The sequence below is a fragment of the Lindgomyces ingoldianus genome, assembly GCF_010093535.1.
Source record: "Lindgomyces ingoldianus strain ATCC 200398 unplaced genomic scaffold BDR25scaffold_8, whole genome shotgun sequence".
Classification (NCBI taxonomy): Eukaryota; Fungi; Ascomycota; class Dothideomycetes; order Pleosporales; family Lindgomycetaceae; genus Lindgomyces; species Lindgomyces ingoldianus.
Genome location: NW_022985169.1, coordinates 861246 through 875016, shown reverse-complemented (window position 1 = coordinate 875016; position 13771 = coordinate 861246). Strand labels below are relative to the sequence as shown.

The 13771-nt window shown below is 51.3% G+C and overlaps 7 protein-coding genes across 7 annotated transcripts; 4 read left to right on the top strand and 3 right to left on the bottom strand.

Moving 5' to 3' along the window:
* Nucleotides 1–138: 138 nt before the first annotated feature.
* On the bottom strand, nt 139–2546 carry BDR25DRAFT_332567 (uncharacterized protein). The gene is made up of 3 exons (XM_033692762.1): nt 2006–2546; nt 688–1954; nt 139–630 (listed from the first exon to the last, which is right to left on the bottom strand). Exons 1-3 carry the CDS (start codon nt 2439–2441, stop codon nt 279–281), a joined length of 2055 nt encoding a protein of 684 aa, XP_033550612.1. The 5' UTR covers nt 2442–2546; the 3' UTR covers nt 139–278.
* A 90-nt stretch (nt 2547–2636) lies between these two features.
* BDR25DRAFT_256625 (protein import receptor MAS20) lies at nt 2637–3609 on the top strand. The gene is made up of 3 exons (XM_033686421.1): nt 2637–3070; nt 3142–3242; nt 3294–3609. The coding sequence occupies exons 1-3, from the start codon at nt 2746–2748 to the stop codon at nt 3402–3404; spliced, it is 537 nt and encodes a 178-aa protein (XP_033550611.1). The 5' UTR covers nt 2637–2745; the 3' UTR covers nt 3405–3609.
* BDR25DRAFT_256622 (ras-domain-containing protein) lies at nt 3610–4706 on the bottom strand. Its single transcript, XM_033686420.1, has 5 exons — nt 4617–4706; nt 4530–4555; nt 4382–4470; nt 3921–4323; nt 3610–3861 (listed from the first exon to the last, which is right to left on the bottom strand). Exons 1-5 carry the CDS (start codon nt 4655–4657, stop codon nt 3803–3805), a joined length of 618 nt encoding a protein of 205 aa, XP_033550610.1. The 5' UTR covers nt 4658–4706; the 3' UTR covers nt 3610–3802.
* Nucleotides 4707–4834: 128 nt separating this feature from the next.
* Nucleotides 4835–6449, top strand: BDR25DRAFT_281710 (P60-like protein). Its single transcript, XM_033687911.1, has 3 exons — nt 4835–4985; nt 5035–5970; nt 6021–6449. Exons 1-3 carry the CDS (start codon nt 4852–4854, stop codon nt 6226–6228), a joined length of 1278 nt encoding a protein of 425 aa, XP_033550609.1. The 5' UTR covers nt 4835–4851; the 3' UTR covers nt 6229–6449.
* A 1545-nt stretch (nt 6450–7994) lies between these two features.
* BDR25DRAFT_341045 (uncharacterized protein) lies at nt 7995–9538 on the top strand (the record flags this gene model as incomplete). The annotated part of the gene is made up of 6 exons (XM_033693572.1): nt 7995–8145; nt 8198–8249; nt 8317–8472; nt 8518–8833; nt 8891–9223; nt 9289–9538. The coding sequence occupies 6 exons, from the start codon at nt 7995–7997 to the stop codon at nt 9367–9369; spliced, it is 1089 nt and encodes a 362-aa protein (XP_033550608.1). The 3' UTR covers nt 9370–9538.
* Nucleotides 9539–9753: 215 nt separating this feature from the next.
* Nucleotides 9754–10832, bottom strand: BDR25DRAFT_311960 (uncharacterized protein; the record flags this gene model as incomplete). Its single annotated transcript, XM_033691274.1, has 5 exons — nt 9754–9842; nt 9897–10095; nt 10175–10520; nt 10582–10639; nt 10760–10832. The coding sequence occupies 5 exons, from the start codon at nt 10830–10832 to the stop codon at nt 9754–9756; spliced, it is 765 nt and encodes a 254-aa protein (XP_033550607.1).
* A 497-nt stretch (nt 10833–11329) lies between these two features.
* Nucleotides 11330–13359, top strand: BDR25DRAFT_281709 (uncharacterized protein). Its single transcript, XM_033687910.1, has one exon. The coding sequence runs from the start codon at nt 11608–11610 to the stop codon at nt 13300–13302; it is 1695 nt and encodes a 564-aa protein (XP_033550606.1). The 5' UTR covers nt 11330–11607; the 3' UTR covers nt 13303–13359.
* Nucleotides 13360–13771: the final 412 nt, after the last annotated feature.

Sequence of the window (13771 nt, the reverse complement as noted above, 5' to 3'; positions counted from 1 at the left end):
GCTGGAAATAAGTTTCGAGAGGCAGCATATAAAGAGCTCCTAGAAGCCTCAACGTGCACTGCACCTCTACCTTTACCGGGAGCGTGAACTCTCAGGATGCCTATGCATGGCAGAAATACCGTAGCAGCAAGATCCCATCTCTGACTAACTGCAATTCAGCAGCTCGCAACGTGGAGTTGGCACTATGCTAATGATGCGCCAAAACAATTGGGAAGGGTTTAGGCAGGGTTAGTTCATTAGAAGACATTACGACCCTCTCTGTTCTTTACAAGGACCAGTCACGAACTCAGGCCAAGCCCAACTGGCCTCCCTTCCCCTTCCTCCTCCTCAACCCCTTTCCCAACCAACTCCTTAAAATCCAAGCCAACTTCCGTCAGCATCCCGGCGTGTGCAAATGCCTGATCCATACAATCCCTCCATACTGGGCTGTCCTGATCAACGCTACTGAGCTGCCTTGCTAAGATTACATTAAAGGCATCAACATGCTCTTTAGCCCACTTGACACAAGCGGACATCATGAGCTGCGGGAAACACTTTTGATAGACATCGACAGTATTCTTAATGATGGTGAAGTAGATGTAGGATATTTGGAAGATGTAGTCGGGGAGGTTGCCTTCGAATACGCATTGTCTTGGTTCATGTTAGTCAAAAGTAACGGGGTGTGAAAGAGCTAGGATGGAAATGTACCGCGATCGCTTTTTGATGACTTCACCCCGTGCCTCGAGGTAAGCTTCTCTTGCCCGCTCCTCAAAGCCGAGCCGGACAATCCACGTGACGTGCTTCTTCACCGACGTGATCCACGAGTTGTTCTCCACCATCTGCTTGATGAGCACGTTTGCGAGTTTAGCGGCCCGTTCATTGACTTTGAAGGTCACGATGCCCTGGGCCATGGCATTACTCCTGATATTTTTTGCTAGCGTCTTTAGTCGCTCCACCTTCTTGACAGCATCCTCGAATTGTTGCAATGCAATGTCAATATCCAGGTCATCGAGCTGGCTCTCGACCCATCTGATGCTCTGCTGCTTCCCATCAACGTCAACGATCATGCTGGCCCGATGGTTTGCGACATTATCAGTCAGACTCTCCATCAACTCGGTTTTCTTCAAAATATTCAAATCGCGTGTAGCAAAATAGTTGACAGAATCTTGAGCTTTGCCCCTCTCCTCGGTCTCGGCCTCGGTGCTCTTCCGGAGGTCCTCAAGGGTCTTGCGGAAAGTCGAAAGCATTGTCGCCTTCTCGCTGGCATCCCCCTGATAGACGGCGAAGGTGAAGGACTCGCTTCCCACGCGGATGTTAATGGCGCTGGACGCTCCCTTGCCTTCCGAGGCCCCTGTCTTTGCACGTGAAGATAGATCTGCTATCTGCACGTCCTGAAGCGGCCAACATCGCTGTGCCACCCATTCCTTGCCCTGGCTCTTCTTCTCACGAGAGCTCTGTCCAGCAGCATCGGCCCGCTGCTTCTTCTCCGCAGCCACAAGCAGATGGTCGTTGAGAAGAATCAAGTGGATGCGCCGCCGGGCTTTCCAGGTAGCCGCATTCAGCTCGACCCACCTGCCCGACTCCCACACGATGTGGCGGCCTGGAATAGCGGGTAGATATTTCTGTGATCCTTCCACTCTCTTCCACAGCTCCTGCAAATGCGAGTTCCAGAGCGCCTCGAGATTCGCGACCGAGCTCCTGTTGGCAGCCTTTCTCGCTGTCAGCGTGTCCCCCGAGGTGCTAGCTGCAGAGGTGGTCTGTCCCAGGGTCCCAGTCAGTTCGGACATGAGCTGTCGAAGGGTGCGCATCTCGCCCTTGAGCTTCTCTGCCTCCTTGCTGATCTTGATGAACTGCGTCCGGTTCTGATACACGTTGTGTTGGAGATCGGTTGAGGTGCGGTTCTTTACCTTCCGCAGCTCGTCCTGGAAGCGACGAATGTCGTCTTCGGATGCGTCTGCGAGGAGGGTGGCCACATCTGCCACCGGTGTCAGTAGAGACACACTTCAATACAGGAGGAGCTGCCTACATTGCTCTGGCCTGAGATTCGGGTCTCGCAGTGCCTTCATGTCCACCTTCAAAGCCCGACCATCCGAGCTCCCCGGCGGCCGCCCGTCCCTGCTGGGCGGGGCGTCTCTGTACTGGCTCGGGACCTGGGGCAGGGCGGGCATCGGGGCCCCAGCACCAAAGTCACTGGGCAGCTGCGTGATTCTCTGCGAGTACCGCCTCTTCACTAGATCTGCTGTCTTATCAGCACGCTTGGGTCTCTCCCGGGGGGCGTCCATCTTCCTCGCCGACCGGCTGGACTCGTTGGAGGGCCGTCCATTGCTCGATACCGTCGCGGCGGCCAGGCCAGCAGGCATAGGAGCACTGATCTGTCGCGGGGCGCTGATCTCCTTAGCCCCCTTAGGCTTCACCGTGCGCTTCTTGCGCAGGGAGATTCCTTTGCCGCGTTCTTCAGCCATGTTGCCAGCAAGATGGCGGGTGTGTGAGGTGATGGTGGCAGTGGGAGTGATGGTGTTTCTGGGTGGTGAGTGAAGTGTGCGGTCGGAGTGCCGAGACGCGCGGGCTGCACGACTTCCGGGGCGGGAGAGGCACTGGGCGAGTAAGGATGGTTGGCATAGGTTACGCTCAGACCTTGCCGTAATTGCCTCCTCCAAAAAAGTTCAACCCCATCTCCATCATCACGGCCATTCCTCCCTCGCCTTCTCCATCGCCAGTGCCACCACCCCCAAACTGCACGCTTGCACGCCTGCACGTCCACACAGCATGTCCTCGTCAACTTCATCAATAAAACCCTCCACCATCGCCGCAATCACTGCCGGCACCGTCGTCACGGGCTTCCTCGCATATGCCGTCTACTTCGACCATCGGCGGCGGACCGACCCAGAATTCCGAAAGCAGCTGAAGCGCGAATCGAAGCGCCAGGCCCGCGCCGCCAAGGAGGAGGCCGAGGCACAGGGCAAGGAGCAGAAGAAGGCTATCCGCGACGCCGTCGAGCGCGCGAATGAGGAGGGCTTCCCCAAAGACCCAGAGGAGGTGGAGGCGTACTTCATGCAGGAGGTTGCGCAGGGAGAGGGCCTTTGCCAGCAGGGTATGCTGCCTTTGCCCAATGCGAGAATGCTGTCCACTTCAATGGACGTCGGCGCTGATTTTTGATCCCAGGTGCCGATTCGATAGAGGCCGCTCTCTGCTTCTACCGTGCTCTGAAGGTCTACCCACAGCCGAGAGAGCTGATCAACATTTACGACAAGACTGTTCCCAAGGTATCCTCCCCACCCCCCAATACCCTGATTCACGCTGCTGATGCACCACAGCCTGTTCTCGACGTCCTCGCCGAAATGATCGCCGTCGACACAAGCATCCCTGTGGGCAGCAAAACATCCTCCGAAGCTGGGTCCGCCGGCGGCATCGGAGGAATCGAGTAGACGATTCGTGTCGACACTCAGTCGACACTCATTACTAATTTTTACCCTCTCCCACTCTGGACTGCATTTTGGCTGTATTATTCATGTAAAAGTACCATTGGGGTTAGTCGCCATGCCGGAGTTTTAGGTTGGCCGTGGCTTGATATGTTTGGAATCGTCGGCAGCAACATAGATGGGATTCTGATGAAAGCATGCGTTTGTCCTCCATGCGATTGAGAAATGCACTGGTATACTACAAATTACAGCCCACAAGTCTCCCGAGCAGTGCTCCGCATGCCGCGGGAAACTGCCACTTCCCATGCCCTGCCCGGAACGCCTTGCTCGCAATGCCATCCCTCCAACTCGTGAAAGAAGCCAATAATTACAAAGTCTATAGAAGGAAGGCCTGGATACGAAGTCTAGCACGAGCACGAGCTCTGCTCTGTGGGCTGGCTGGGGTTGATGTTCACATCGATCACTGGAGACATGTTAGCGGCGGACGTGGGATGGGCGGGGGCAGTATTAGAAGGGACGGACTCTGGCTCTGGCCCTGCTGCTGCTCGCCCTCCATGCCCGGCAGCGCTTGGGCAATCCTCTTGAACAGGGCCTTGACATTGTGTCCCACCTTCGCGCTCGTCTCAATGAACATGAGGTTGTTCTTCTTCGCCTCGTCTTCGCCCTGTTGTGTCGTCACCTCCCTCTTGTCGTTCAAGTCCGTCTTGTTCCCCACCAGCACAATAATTACATCATTCCCACGCTCGCCCCTGACATCATCAACCCACTTCCTCGTGTTCTCGAACGTCTTCTTGTTCGTGATGTCGTAAACGACGACAGCGACGCTCGAGTCGCGGATGTAGGAGGGGATCAGGGAGCGGAATCGCTCTTGGCCGGCCGTGTCCCAGAGTTGCAGCCGCACGGTGCGGTCCTCGAGGTACATGGTCTACAATGAATCCACGTGTCAGTCCTCTCTTTGCTTTTACGCATTCGATGCTGCGCACCTTTGAGAGAAAGTCGATGCCAATCGTCGCCTGATAGGTGTTGTCGAACGAGTCGTACATGAAGCGCGTGATCAGAGAAGTCTTCCCCACTGGGTCGCCGTGGCATTAGCATGCATGGACACATTCGGAAGCCATGAGGTGTGCATACCGCTTTGCTCACCGAGGAACACAAGCCTACAGCAGTCCATCAGTACTTATTTGGGAAGCCATGGCCACGACTGTGGAAGTTGCTCACTTGAATTTCTTCAGCGGGTTTGAGTAGCCGGACTGAGCCATTGTGTTTGGCAAGGGAGATGTAAGAGGGCGCGGGCGGTGTAAGGTGCAGATTATAGGAGTTGTCCTGGGAGGCGTCCATGAAGACGCCGATGCCATGACGCCAAGGCCCGCTAGTGGCTGCGGGACCAGAAATTATCAAAAATTCCCTTGTGAGGAGTCTCACTCAAGCTTCCTCCACGCAAGAATCTCCTTCAATGTCGACCTCAGTAGCCGCCCCAGCGCAGCACAAGCAGCCGTCGAGGAAGGGGAAGAAGGCCTGGCGCAAAAATGTCGACGTCACCGAAGTGCACGAGGGGCTGCAGGAAGTGCGCAATCAGATGATCCAAGGGTACCAAAGCGCCAGCCAATATTCTCCTCCGATAGCTGACTATCCTTAGCGGCGTCATTGCAGAGAAAGACTCCGACGAGCTCTTCGCAGTTGACACTACGGGCTCCAAGGACATCCGCACAGAGTACCGCAGAGGGCACAAGCCACTCAAGTCCGACGAGATCCTCGCCCAACGCTCCGCTGTCCCCGCCGTCTCGTCCCGCAAACGCCTCTCAGACTTCTCCGAGCCCAAGTGCAAGAAGCCACGCATCTCCGGCAAGCAATTCGACAAACTGCGCTCCATTGCCTATGGCGGCAACCAGGTCCTGAAAGACGTCGTGCAGACCGGCCATGTCGCAGATCATGATCCCTGGGCCGCCGCGCAAGACGTAACGCAGGACCCGAAGTTCTCCTTCTTGGAAGAGAAGAAGGTGACGAGGGAGCCCGTCACCCTGAAACGTGCTCCTGTCTCGTTGGCAAAAGATGGCAAGCCCATTCCGGCGGTCACGAAGCCAGAGGCTGGAAAGAGCTACAACCCTACTCTCGAGGATTGGGCCGATCTCCTTGAGCGCGAGGGAGAAAAAGAGGTGGAAGCAGAAAGGAAGAGGCTGCAGGAAGCACGGGAGGATGAGGAGCGGTTAGAGAGGGCATTGGCTGTCCAATCTGACGAAGAGTCGGACAAGAATGAGAGCGCTTGGGAGAGCGAGTGGGAAGGTTTCAGTGACGCCGACGAGGAGACCTTGAGGTCCAAGAGGCCGGAGCGGAAGACTCCTGCCCAGCGGAATAAGATTAACCGGAGGAAGGAGGCAGAGCGGAAGGCTAGGCATGAGGCGAAGATGAAGGAGAAGGACCGCCAAGCACGGCGCATCAAGGAACTAGCCAAGACGGTTGAGGAGAAGGAGAAGGCTCGGGCCGCCGCTCGCGAATCGGCCGCTGTGGTTAGAGACGATACTTCATCCGAAGAGGGACAGGAAGTGCTTCGGAAACGACGCTTCGGAAAACACCCGTATGTTGCATCCTTCCGCTCTATGTTTGCTCTTACCTAATTATCTCCAGGATCCCAGAACCCACGCTGGAGGTGGTTCTGGCCGACGAACTTCAGGATTCTCTCCGGCGCCTCAAACCGGAAGGCAATCTTCTGAAAGACCGGTTCCGAAGCATGATAGTTAGAGGCAGGGTAGAATCGCGCAAGCAGATTGCGCAAGGCAAGAAGCCAAAGACAACGCTTACGGAAAAGTGGTCTTACAAGGATTGGAGGCTTTAATAAATTATTGGGCTTCTCTCTTGAACTCGGCCTTGCTTAGTGCGGGCCGAGATACATCATAGACGGGCGACACCGCTCAGGTTTGGAGATGAAAGGTCTCAATCTTCTTTTATCCTCAATATTGAGGGGTCGTTCTACACGGAATTCAACGCCCAACTCAAGACAGACGATTAGTGAGGCCGAGGCGCACATCGCCTGTGGTCTTGATATAGGTATTCGAGAAATTGCCCCGACAACTCGTCCAAGATTGGGACACCATTTCACTGCGTTTCCCAGGGCGGTTGCTATTTCTCCTGCTCGGGCCTGATTTCTTCCGCCAGCTCCCCGAAGCGGCTACTATGCATTGTGCAGCGTACTTTTACTGGCGTTTAAACTTACTGGAGGTTCTCAGTCACTCTTAGCCCACTGATTACCCCCTCCAAATCCCATCCTACCATTATTAGGATATCCCTCTAAGGAAATGTAGCCTTGGGGCCATAGTCTCTGTGCTCCCGACAGACTGCGGAGCCTTGGGGAGATAAGATCTTGAAGTGTATCGCACTGAAGGCGCACAAAATATTTATCGGTCTCAATACTGCTTTACCTAACTGCCGACACGCCCGGAGTTTATACCATACTGAACATCCTTTACAATGCACTGATAGGAAGGCCTTGATCTGTCAAGATTGCTACCATAACCAGACAGCGCTGATAGGATATAAGTTCCATCTCAAACTTGATCCTTGCTATATTCTGTGGGAAGTTCCATCATGTAAGTACGAGGTTTGTCGTTTGGTGTCTAGAATAGACAGGCCGATGCATTCCTAGATTAAGGTTTGGTACCCATTGCTATTCTTTTCTCGTAGCGCTCATGCGAGCAATAATCTCTGTTAGAGGGCCAGTAGATTCATGATTAGCTATTCGGGCTGGGTTGAGGATCACACGGCGTCAACAACCTCTCTTTACATAATTTACCCAGCAACGCTTAGTTCTAACCATCCAGTCTTTCACTCAATCGGTGGTTGGGAGGAGAGTCAAAACTCAAAACTCATTTTACCCAATTCCAAGTCTCAAAATTATGTCTTCCCCTTCCAGCCCCTCTTACTCAGCATATCGTAATATGCATTAAGTACGGTACCTGGCATATGGCCAGTCCGAAGATCTCACGTCCATGATTCCACTTTACGCAACCGGGGCCGAATAATGTACACCAACATGAATGAATTCCGATCCCCGCACCGTTGTAGGTCAGATCAATTCGCTTCGACAGCCGTGCATGCGCTAAACCGTTGGCCTGCAGAATTTTAATCTTTCCAGAATTTGTCACTTATCAATTGCTCCTCCGCATTTTCATTCGTTCCCTTGTCCCTTCCAATATGGCAAAATTAAAAGCGTTTGGTCACGGCCACTTTAGCCTAACACGCGGTTCCGAGGGTCCCTTACCAACTTCCCAATTCCGGGGACTTTCCAGGTTAGAGATCCTACCTCGGTGAGGAACGATCATATTACGCCCCGTGATAGTTTGGAAGGAATGGTAGGGAAGTTGTGGAATTTTGAGGTACGGAAGGTGCTTGACAAATAAATACGAGTTGAGGCGTTCCAATACTTTGCCAAAAGAGGGTCTATGGAGGAACTGGGCTCTCATGATGTGGGTCTATATAGAAAGGGACGCCCTTCAACAAAGATGAGGAAATGTTTCTTACGACAAGTCGGATTGAGCCCTGAGACAAACATCTACAAGGAATCCTCCTCTAGTTAGGGAGTTATCATCGCATTCAGTATTCGTCATGCGTTCAACTCAGGCTGTGTTATCGCTGTTGGCTCTGGTAACATTGCTCAACGCAAATCCTGTCGATGTGAGGAACAAGCTAGTGCCACGATTTGATCCTTTCAATCCGTGCTACTCTTGCTTCCGAAGCACGTGGACTGCGGGCCCGGGTGAGCATAACTTCCAAGGTTATTCACCTTGATAGTTACTGATGAAACGCAGAGTGTACAACGGATGAGCACCTTAGGTCGACACTAAGCCGTGTCACAAATCCGTGCGTCATTCCTCTACGGAAGCGGACATCCTGAAGATGTATCGTGAAATACTAATTGGTTATGCAGGCCAGCTTCTGCGACATCTACATACACAGCTACAGAATGGTGCAGCAATGAGCTCAGACAGACAGACTGGAGTACGGTTTACACAACAAGCAGCGGCGTATCAACCTACACTAATTGGTCCATAACCCACCTCTTCGTCACAAAGACAGACCTAGAGTATGACATCCTTCATCTACAAAGCACATGCTCACAGTTTCCCAGCCATCCTACGTCCACACGCCTCTGCCCCATCCCATCTCCTTCCATGGAATGTGGCTGGAGCAACCCTAACATTATCGCACCCCTCGACCAAGGCGAAGACTGGTCTATCGAGCACTACTACAACTCCACCGAGTGTCAGCAAGTGTGCTTGGAGCATCCAGCTTGTAAAGCATATCGCGTTGAAAATGCCGACCAAGGAGGCTCGAATTGCGAGATCTTCAATGTTGGGATTGGGGTTAATGGAAGTAACGTGATTTCAGCGAGTAAGGGCGGTGTGCCGCAGTGGTGGGATAGAGATTGTCCAGATCATGCACCGGTGCGTTTATGATAGCTCTGAGTGGTCTTGCTGTAGAAAACTAACACATACATACAGACTGAGTGTAAAAAGGGCAAACTCCCTACGGCCACACCTGCCAAGACCACGAATCCATCCACCTCCCGTCCTAAGCCTACTACGGTATCAGCAAAGCATCCTGTACCCCGTCAGCCCGAAATCACCCCCGCTCCGCAAATCGAAAAGATCGTGCCGAGGGAAGCAATGAACCTCCAGAAGCGCATCGAACCTGTTCCGAACTATATGTCAGATCTCGAATACTTTTGGTCGTCTATTTATCTAATACCGGCGTGCTCTTGTCTTATCACATCTGCGAAGCCACCGACGAGATCCACGACAACGAGTACGGTTACTAGCTGGACGGCTTCTACGGTATGCTTATTTTTTTTTTTCATTTGTTAAGCTGGAGAAGAAGTATTTGCGCTAACCTTTAGTAGACTGTATATACGACGTATGAGGATTGGTTTACGGTGACTACGACCCCGAGGGAGACGACTATTTTCGTGAGCGTTAATTGAGATGCTGGAGACTCTAGATATGAAATGTATATGATGTAGCCGGTTTTGAGCAAAAAGAGATTCTCCATACTACAGAGAGGCAGATCATCATCTTCTTTGTAGTGATGTTGAGGTCTGCTCTGTGTATATATTTCCGGTCTATGTTGGAGTCGAAGTAAATGGCAGTCTCAACTTTGTTGTGGAGATTGTATCTTAGCCAATTCCTTTCATTAGTAGTATATGTTTGAAACGTGAAACAGCAGCGGTATTTTTCGATTCGCTGGTGTTTGAACAGCTTTTTAATTCGTCTGGTATATTGATATCGTCTGGGTAATCGTTTCCTAGATCTGTGATTTCATTGCATGCACTTCTGATTCCATAAAATGAACTTTCCGAAAAAGGACGCTAGCCCTTCCACACTGGCGGTCCTGGTGGCACGTACTTGTTCAAGTTCTTCGGGGGCCAGTCGTAATACTCATTCGGTACCCAAATACCTGTAAGCTGATCAACTCAAAGTCCTACTTGACAAGTATTTCATAGATCCTTACTTTGGTCGAAGAGATCATACGCTCCCGGGAACTTGACCAACATAGTCGCCTTCGGTTTCCCACCACCAGGGCCGATGATATTGATTTGTGCACAATTAATGTAGAATTGAGTCGAGTTGAAGAAGGGTTGGACATATAGATGTTCAACGCGAAGCAGATATTTCCCAGGAGGGGTAGTTTTTGGGATTGTAAAGTTCATCTGTAGAGTGAACGTGTTAGCGAACAAGCTCGAACAGGATCCATTGGAGAGTGGGAAGATCTGAAATCACCATGTTTACCCCAGTTTGACCGCGTGTGAGCCAGTACGTGTCGTTCTTAGCTACTAAAGCACCAATTTTGAACCAGTCGCCATCCCCGGTGTAATGATCCAGATCGCTTGTCGGGGACTTGGATAGATACGCTTGTCCAGGACCGTTGTGATATATGACATACGGCTGCATCGGTTCATCTGCGCTTCTCCCAACAACAAATCCGACGTCCTCGCCAGCTACTACAGTGGCAGTCTGCGTCCCGGGACCCGAAGTTGAGGCCCCTCGACCGCAGCGCACATTTTTGTCGTATATGTCATAGAAGGGCATATATTGATCTACCAGACCTGAACTAGCTTCACCCGCGGAGACATTCCTGTGTGATGAAGTTTAGATTTAGTATGTGTTGATGATTATCACAAGGTGTAGCATCACACCTCACGTATTGCCATTGTTCTGTGACTGTGTTGTTGAACATGAAGCGACTAAAGACATCTATGGCACGAGTCAGATAAATTACAGAGGTATCTTTCAGGAGACTTGCAGTGAGCGGTGACGCAAAGGCTGAACTGGACCGCTAAGAGGCAAGTTTCTAGGAGGTTCATCTTAGCCAACCATGCCAAGTAGTATCGAAGAAGTCGGAAGGGAAAAATAGTGAGCACCCATCGAAACCACTTTCCGAACACATGGTCGAATGCGATCTGCACTAAAGTATATGTATATGCTTTCAATTTGGACAACTGAACTTTGCCGGGATATATATTACCCTCGATCACTCCCGAAATACACTATACTCGTAACTTAGCGCCAACGGCAGAGAGGGTTTCAGCCGGATCTGTGCCCAACTCTAATGTCGATGTATTCAGAATCCCCAAACCCTCCGAATATTTCCCTTAGGGCTCTAAAGAGCGTGTGAGAATGGGGAAGCATATGGGGTTGTCATATTCGCAATAGGAGCTATAAGAACTCTCCACCCTGCTTTAGAGTTACGGAAAAGATCCAATTTGGTATTTCGGAATTAAACGCGTTTCATGATACCCGATTTGCATACTCAAGGTTACTGGTGGAGGAGGTGCGAGGCAAACGGTTTACCGCGGCTTAACTTTTCGCTTGAAGCGTCTTATCGATAAAACTTCACAACCTTGGTGCTTTTCCTTGTCTCTGCACTCATCCACTTGCCAGTATCCACGACTATACCAAATCTCGTAAGCGCATAAGTCTTGAACCCGCGTATGAAGCCGCTGTATCATACCCAATTGTCCCAGACCGAGCCTTTGAACTCTCCTATTCTACCTCTTTGCTAAGACGACTGCCACTCGGGGACATTGACCCGCTGCAATAGGAGGACAACAGGCAGGAAGAGTTCTTTATAGTCTAGGAGAGTACTAGAAACTTCCAAAGGAAGCCTATTATTCCAATCTTCTACTCTGTTACATTCACTTATTTCTTCTCTCCTTGAAAAGATGGACCCTGGATCGAATGATCACTACGAGTACGACCTGGGCTCATTCCACCGTACGATTACTACATCCAGCGCTTCAACCCAGATCTGGTTTGACCGAGGAATCATTTGGAGTTATGCATTTCATCATGAAGAAGCAACGGAATGTTTTGAGAGAGCAATCGCAACAGATCCTAACTGTGCTATGGCACATTGGGGGCTCGCATATGCCCTAGGACCGAATTACAACAAACCATGGGATCTCTTCGACGAGAAAGAGTTGAATGCAACTTTAAGTCGGATCAAGCAGGCGAATGAACAGGCTGTAATTTGTGCGCCCAAATCGACGCTAATAGAGCAAGCCATCGTCGATGCAATACAATCCCGAGTACCCCAGGATCTATCCGAGGCTGCTTTTCGCGCTTGCAACGAAGCCTACGCCGCTGCAATGAAAACTGTATATCAGAAGTACCCGAAAGACCTCGATATTATAACCCTCTATGCGGACTCCCTTATGAATCTCGCAGCATGGGACTTATGGGATCTTCGTACGGGAGAACCTAACCCTGGCGCACGCTCATTGGAAGCCAAAGAGATCCTCGAGGGAGCACTTCTTCTCGACAATGCTTACGGCCACCCAGGGCTCTTGCATATGTACATCCATCTGATGGAGATGTCTAAAACTCCCGAAGTCGCCGTGGTTGCCGCAGATCATCTTCGTACATTAGCTCCGGATGCGGGACATCTTGTACATATGCCTTCCCATCTAGATATCCTCATTGGAGATTATCGGCGAGCAATTGCGTCCAACGCGGATGCATGCCTTGCAGACGAGAAGTACCTTAGCCGGGCAGGAGGAAACAATTTCTACACATTTTATCGGCTTCACGATTATCATTCTGGGGTATACGCAGCTATGTTTGCAGGGCAATCGGTAGTTGCATTAGATATATGCCGCCGAATGGAAGCGTCACTCCCCGAGTCACTACTCCGGATTGAGTCGCCGCCAATGGCAGATTGGCTAGAGAGTTGGGCATCTGTTCGGGTTCACGTCTTGGTCCGTTTCGGGCGTTGGGAGGAGATACTTGAGCTCAAGATGCCAGAAGATCGACAGCTGTATTGCGTTACAACTGCAGTCTTGCACTATGGGAAAGGTATTGCCCATGCCGTGTTGGGAAATGTGGAGGAGGCGTCGAAACAACGTGAACTTCTACATGCCGCGGTTCTGCGGGTGCCTGAGACGCGTATAGCGCACGATTTCCCAAACAAGTGCACAATCGTCCTTCAAGTTGCAAAAGCAATGCTAGAGGGGGAATTAGAGTACCGAAAAGGAAACTACGAATTAGCTTTTCAGCACCTCCGCAAATCGATCGAACTCGACGACAACCTTGTTTACGCTGAGCCATGGCCTTGGATGCAACCCACACGGCATGCATATGGTGCACTACTGTTGGAGCAGGGTCATATCGAACAGGCCATGGGAGTGTACGCTGCAGATCTTGGGTTCGACGACACGTTGCCCAGAGCTCGCCATCACCCAAACAATGTTTGGGCGCTACATGGTTACAATGAATGCCTCGTCAAGTTGGGACGTACGGAAGAGGCCAATATCATTCAACAGCAACTAAAATTAGCTCAAAGCGTAGCAGATGTTAGGGTAAGCACATCTTGCTATTGCCGACGGACAGGATTAGAATGCTGTACCAAAGCGTGTTGATGGATAATTATCTGAAACATCTACGAGTCTTACCCATGGCCGGAACTACTCCGCGCTCTTCTCTTTCCCTACTTCTACGAGAAAAGACAAGTATCCATACTACAGTGAGCCTGGTGCATCACCCTTTCAAGGCACCTCGCTTATGGTAGATGCCGGGTCATCGGGCCTTGTGGCAAATCGCCGTTCTTAACCCGAAAGCGATGCCGCAAACATCTTTATTCACAATTGGTTTGTCAAAGTACGCTCGAGCCTTATTGATCCACGCGATCTACACGTGGGGAGACACATAGAAAGCTCGATAGGGTTTAGCGTCGGCGGCACAGATGAACCGTGCTTGGAGCTTGTTCATCCTGCCACGAGATGAAAGGAAAACTTCGGATTTTGCAACGTCTTTAACCTAGTTAGTTCCCATAACTCTGACACTGGCCAACTGGGTCCAAAGCAAGATTTTCCACGGGCTAACATTTTT

Excerpts from the sequence above, each read along its gene's own strand:
- BDR25DRAFT_281710 (XM_033687911.1), top strand. The coding sequence starts at position 4,852 with ATGTCGACCTCAGTAGCCGCCCCAGCGCAGCACAAGCAGCCGTCGAGG. Across the intron at positions 4,986-5,034 it reads CGCAATCAGATGATCCAAGG|CGGCGTCATTGCAGAGAAAG; the intron begins GTACCAAAGCGC and ends GACTATCCTTAG. Across the intron at positions 5,971-6,020 it reads CGACGCTTCGGAAAACACCC|GATCCCAGAACCCACGCTGG; the intron begins GTATGTTGCATC and ends AATTATCTCCAG.
- BDR25DRAFT_256625 (XM_033686421.1), top strand. The coding sequence starts at position 2,746 with ATGTCCTCGTCAACTTCATCAATAAAACCCTCCACCATCGCCGCAATC. Across the intron at positions 3,071-3,141 it reads AGAGGGCCTTTGCCAGCAGG|GTGCCGATTCGATAGAGGCC; the intron begins GTATGCTGCCTT and ends TTTTGATCCCAG. Across the intron at positions 3,243-3,293 it reads ACGACAAGACTGTTCCCAAG|CCTGTTCTCGACGTCCTCGC; the intron begins GTATCCTCCCCA and ends GATGCACCACAG.
- BDR25DRAFT_332567 (XM_033692762.1), bottom strand. The coding sequence starts at position 2,441 with ATGGCTGAAGAACGCGGCAAAGGAATCTCCCTGCGCAAGAAGCGCACG. Across the intron at positions 1,955-2,005 it reads GAATCTCAGGCCAGAGCAAT|ATGTGGCCACCCTCCTCGCA; the intron begins GTAGGCAGCTCC and ends CACCGGTGGCAG. Across the intron at positions 631-687 it reads GTCATCAAAAAGCGATCGCG|ACAATGCGTATTCGAAGGCA; the intron begins GTACATTTCCAT and ends ACATGAACCAAG.
- BDR25DRAFT_256622 (XM_033686420.1), bottom strand. The coding sequence starts at position 4,657 with ATGGCTCAGTCCGGCTACTCAAACCCGCTGAAGAAATTCAA. Across the intron at positions 4,471-4,529 it reads GTTCCTCGGTGAGCAAAGCG|TGGGGAAGACTTCTCTGATC; the intron begins GTATGCACACCT and ends ACGGCGACCCAG. Across the intron at positions 3,862-3,920 it reads GCAGCAGGGCCAGAGCCAGA|TGATCGATGTGAACATCAAC; the intron begins GTCCGTCCCTTC and ends ACATGTCTCCAG.
- BDR25DRAFT_281709 (XM_033687910.1), top strand. The coding sequence starts at position 11,608 with ATGGACCCTGGATCGAATGATCACTACGAGTACGACCTGGGCTCATTC.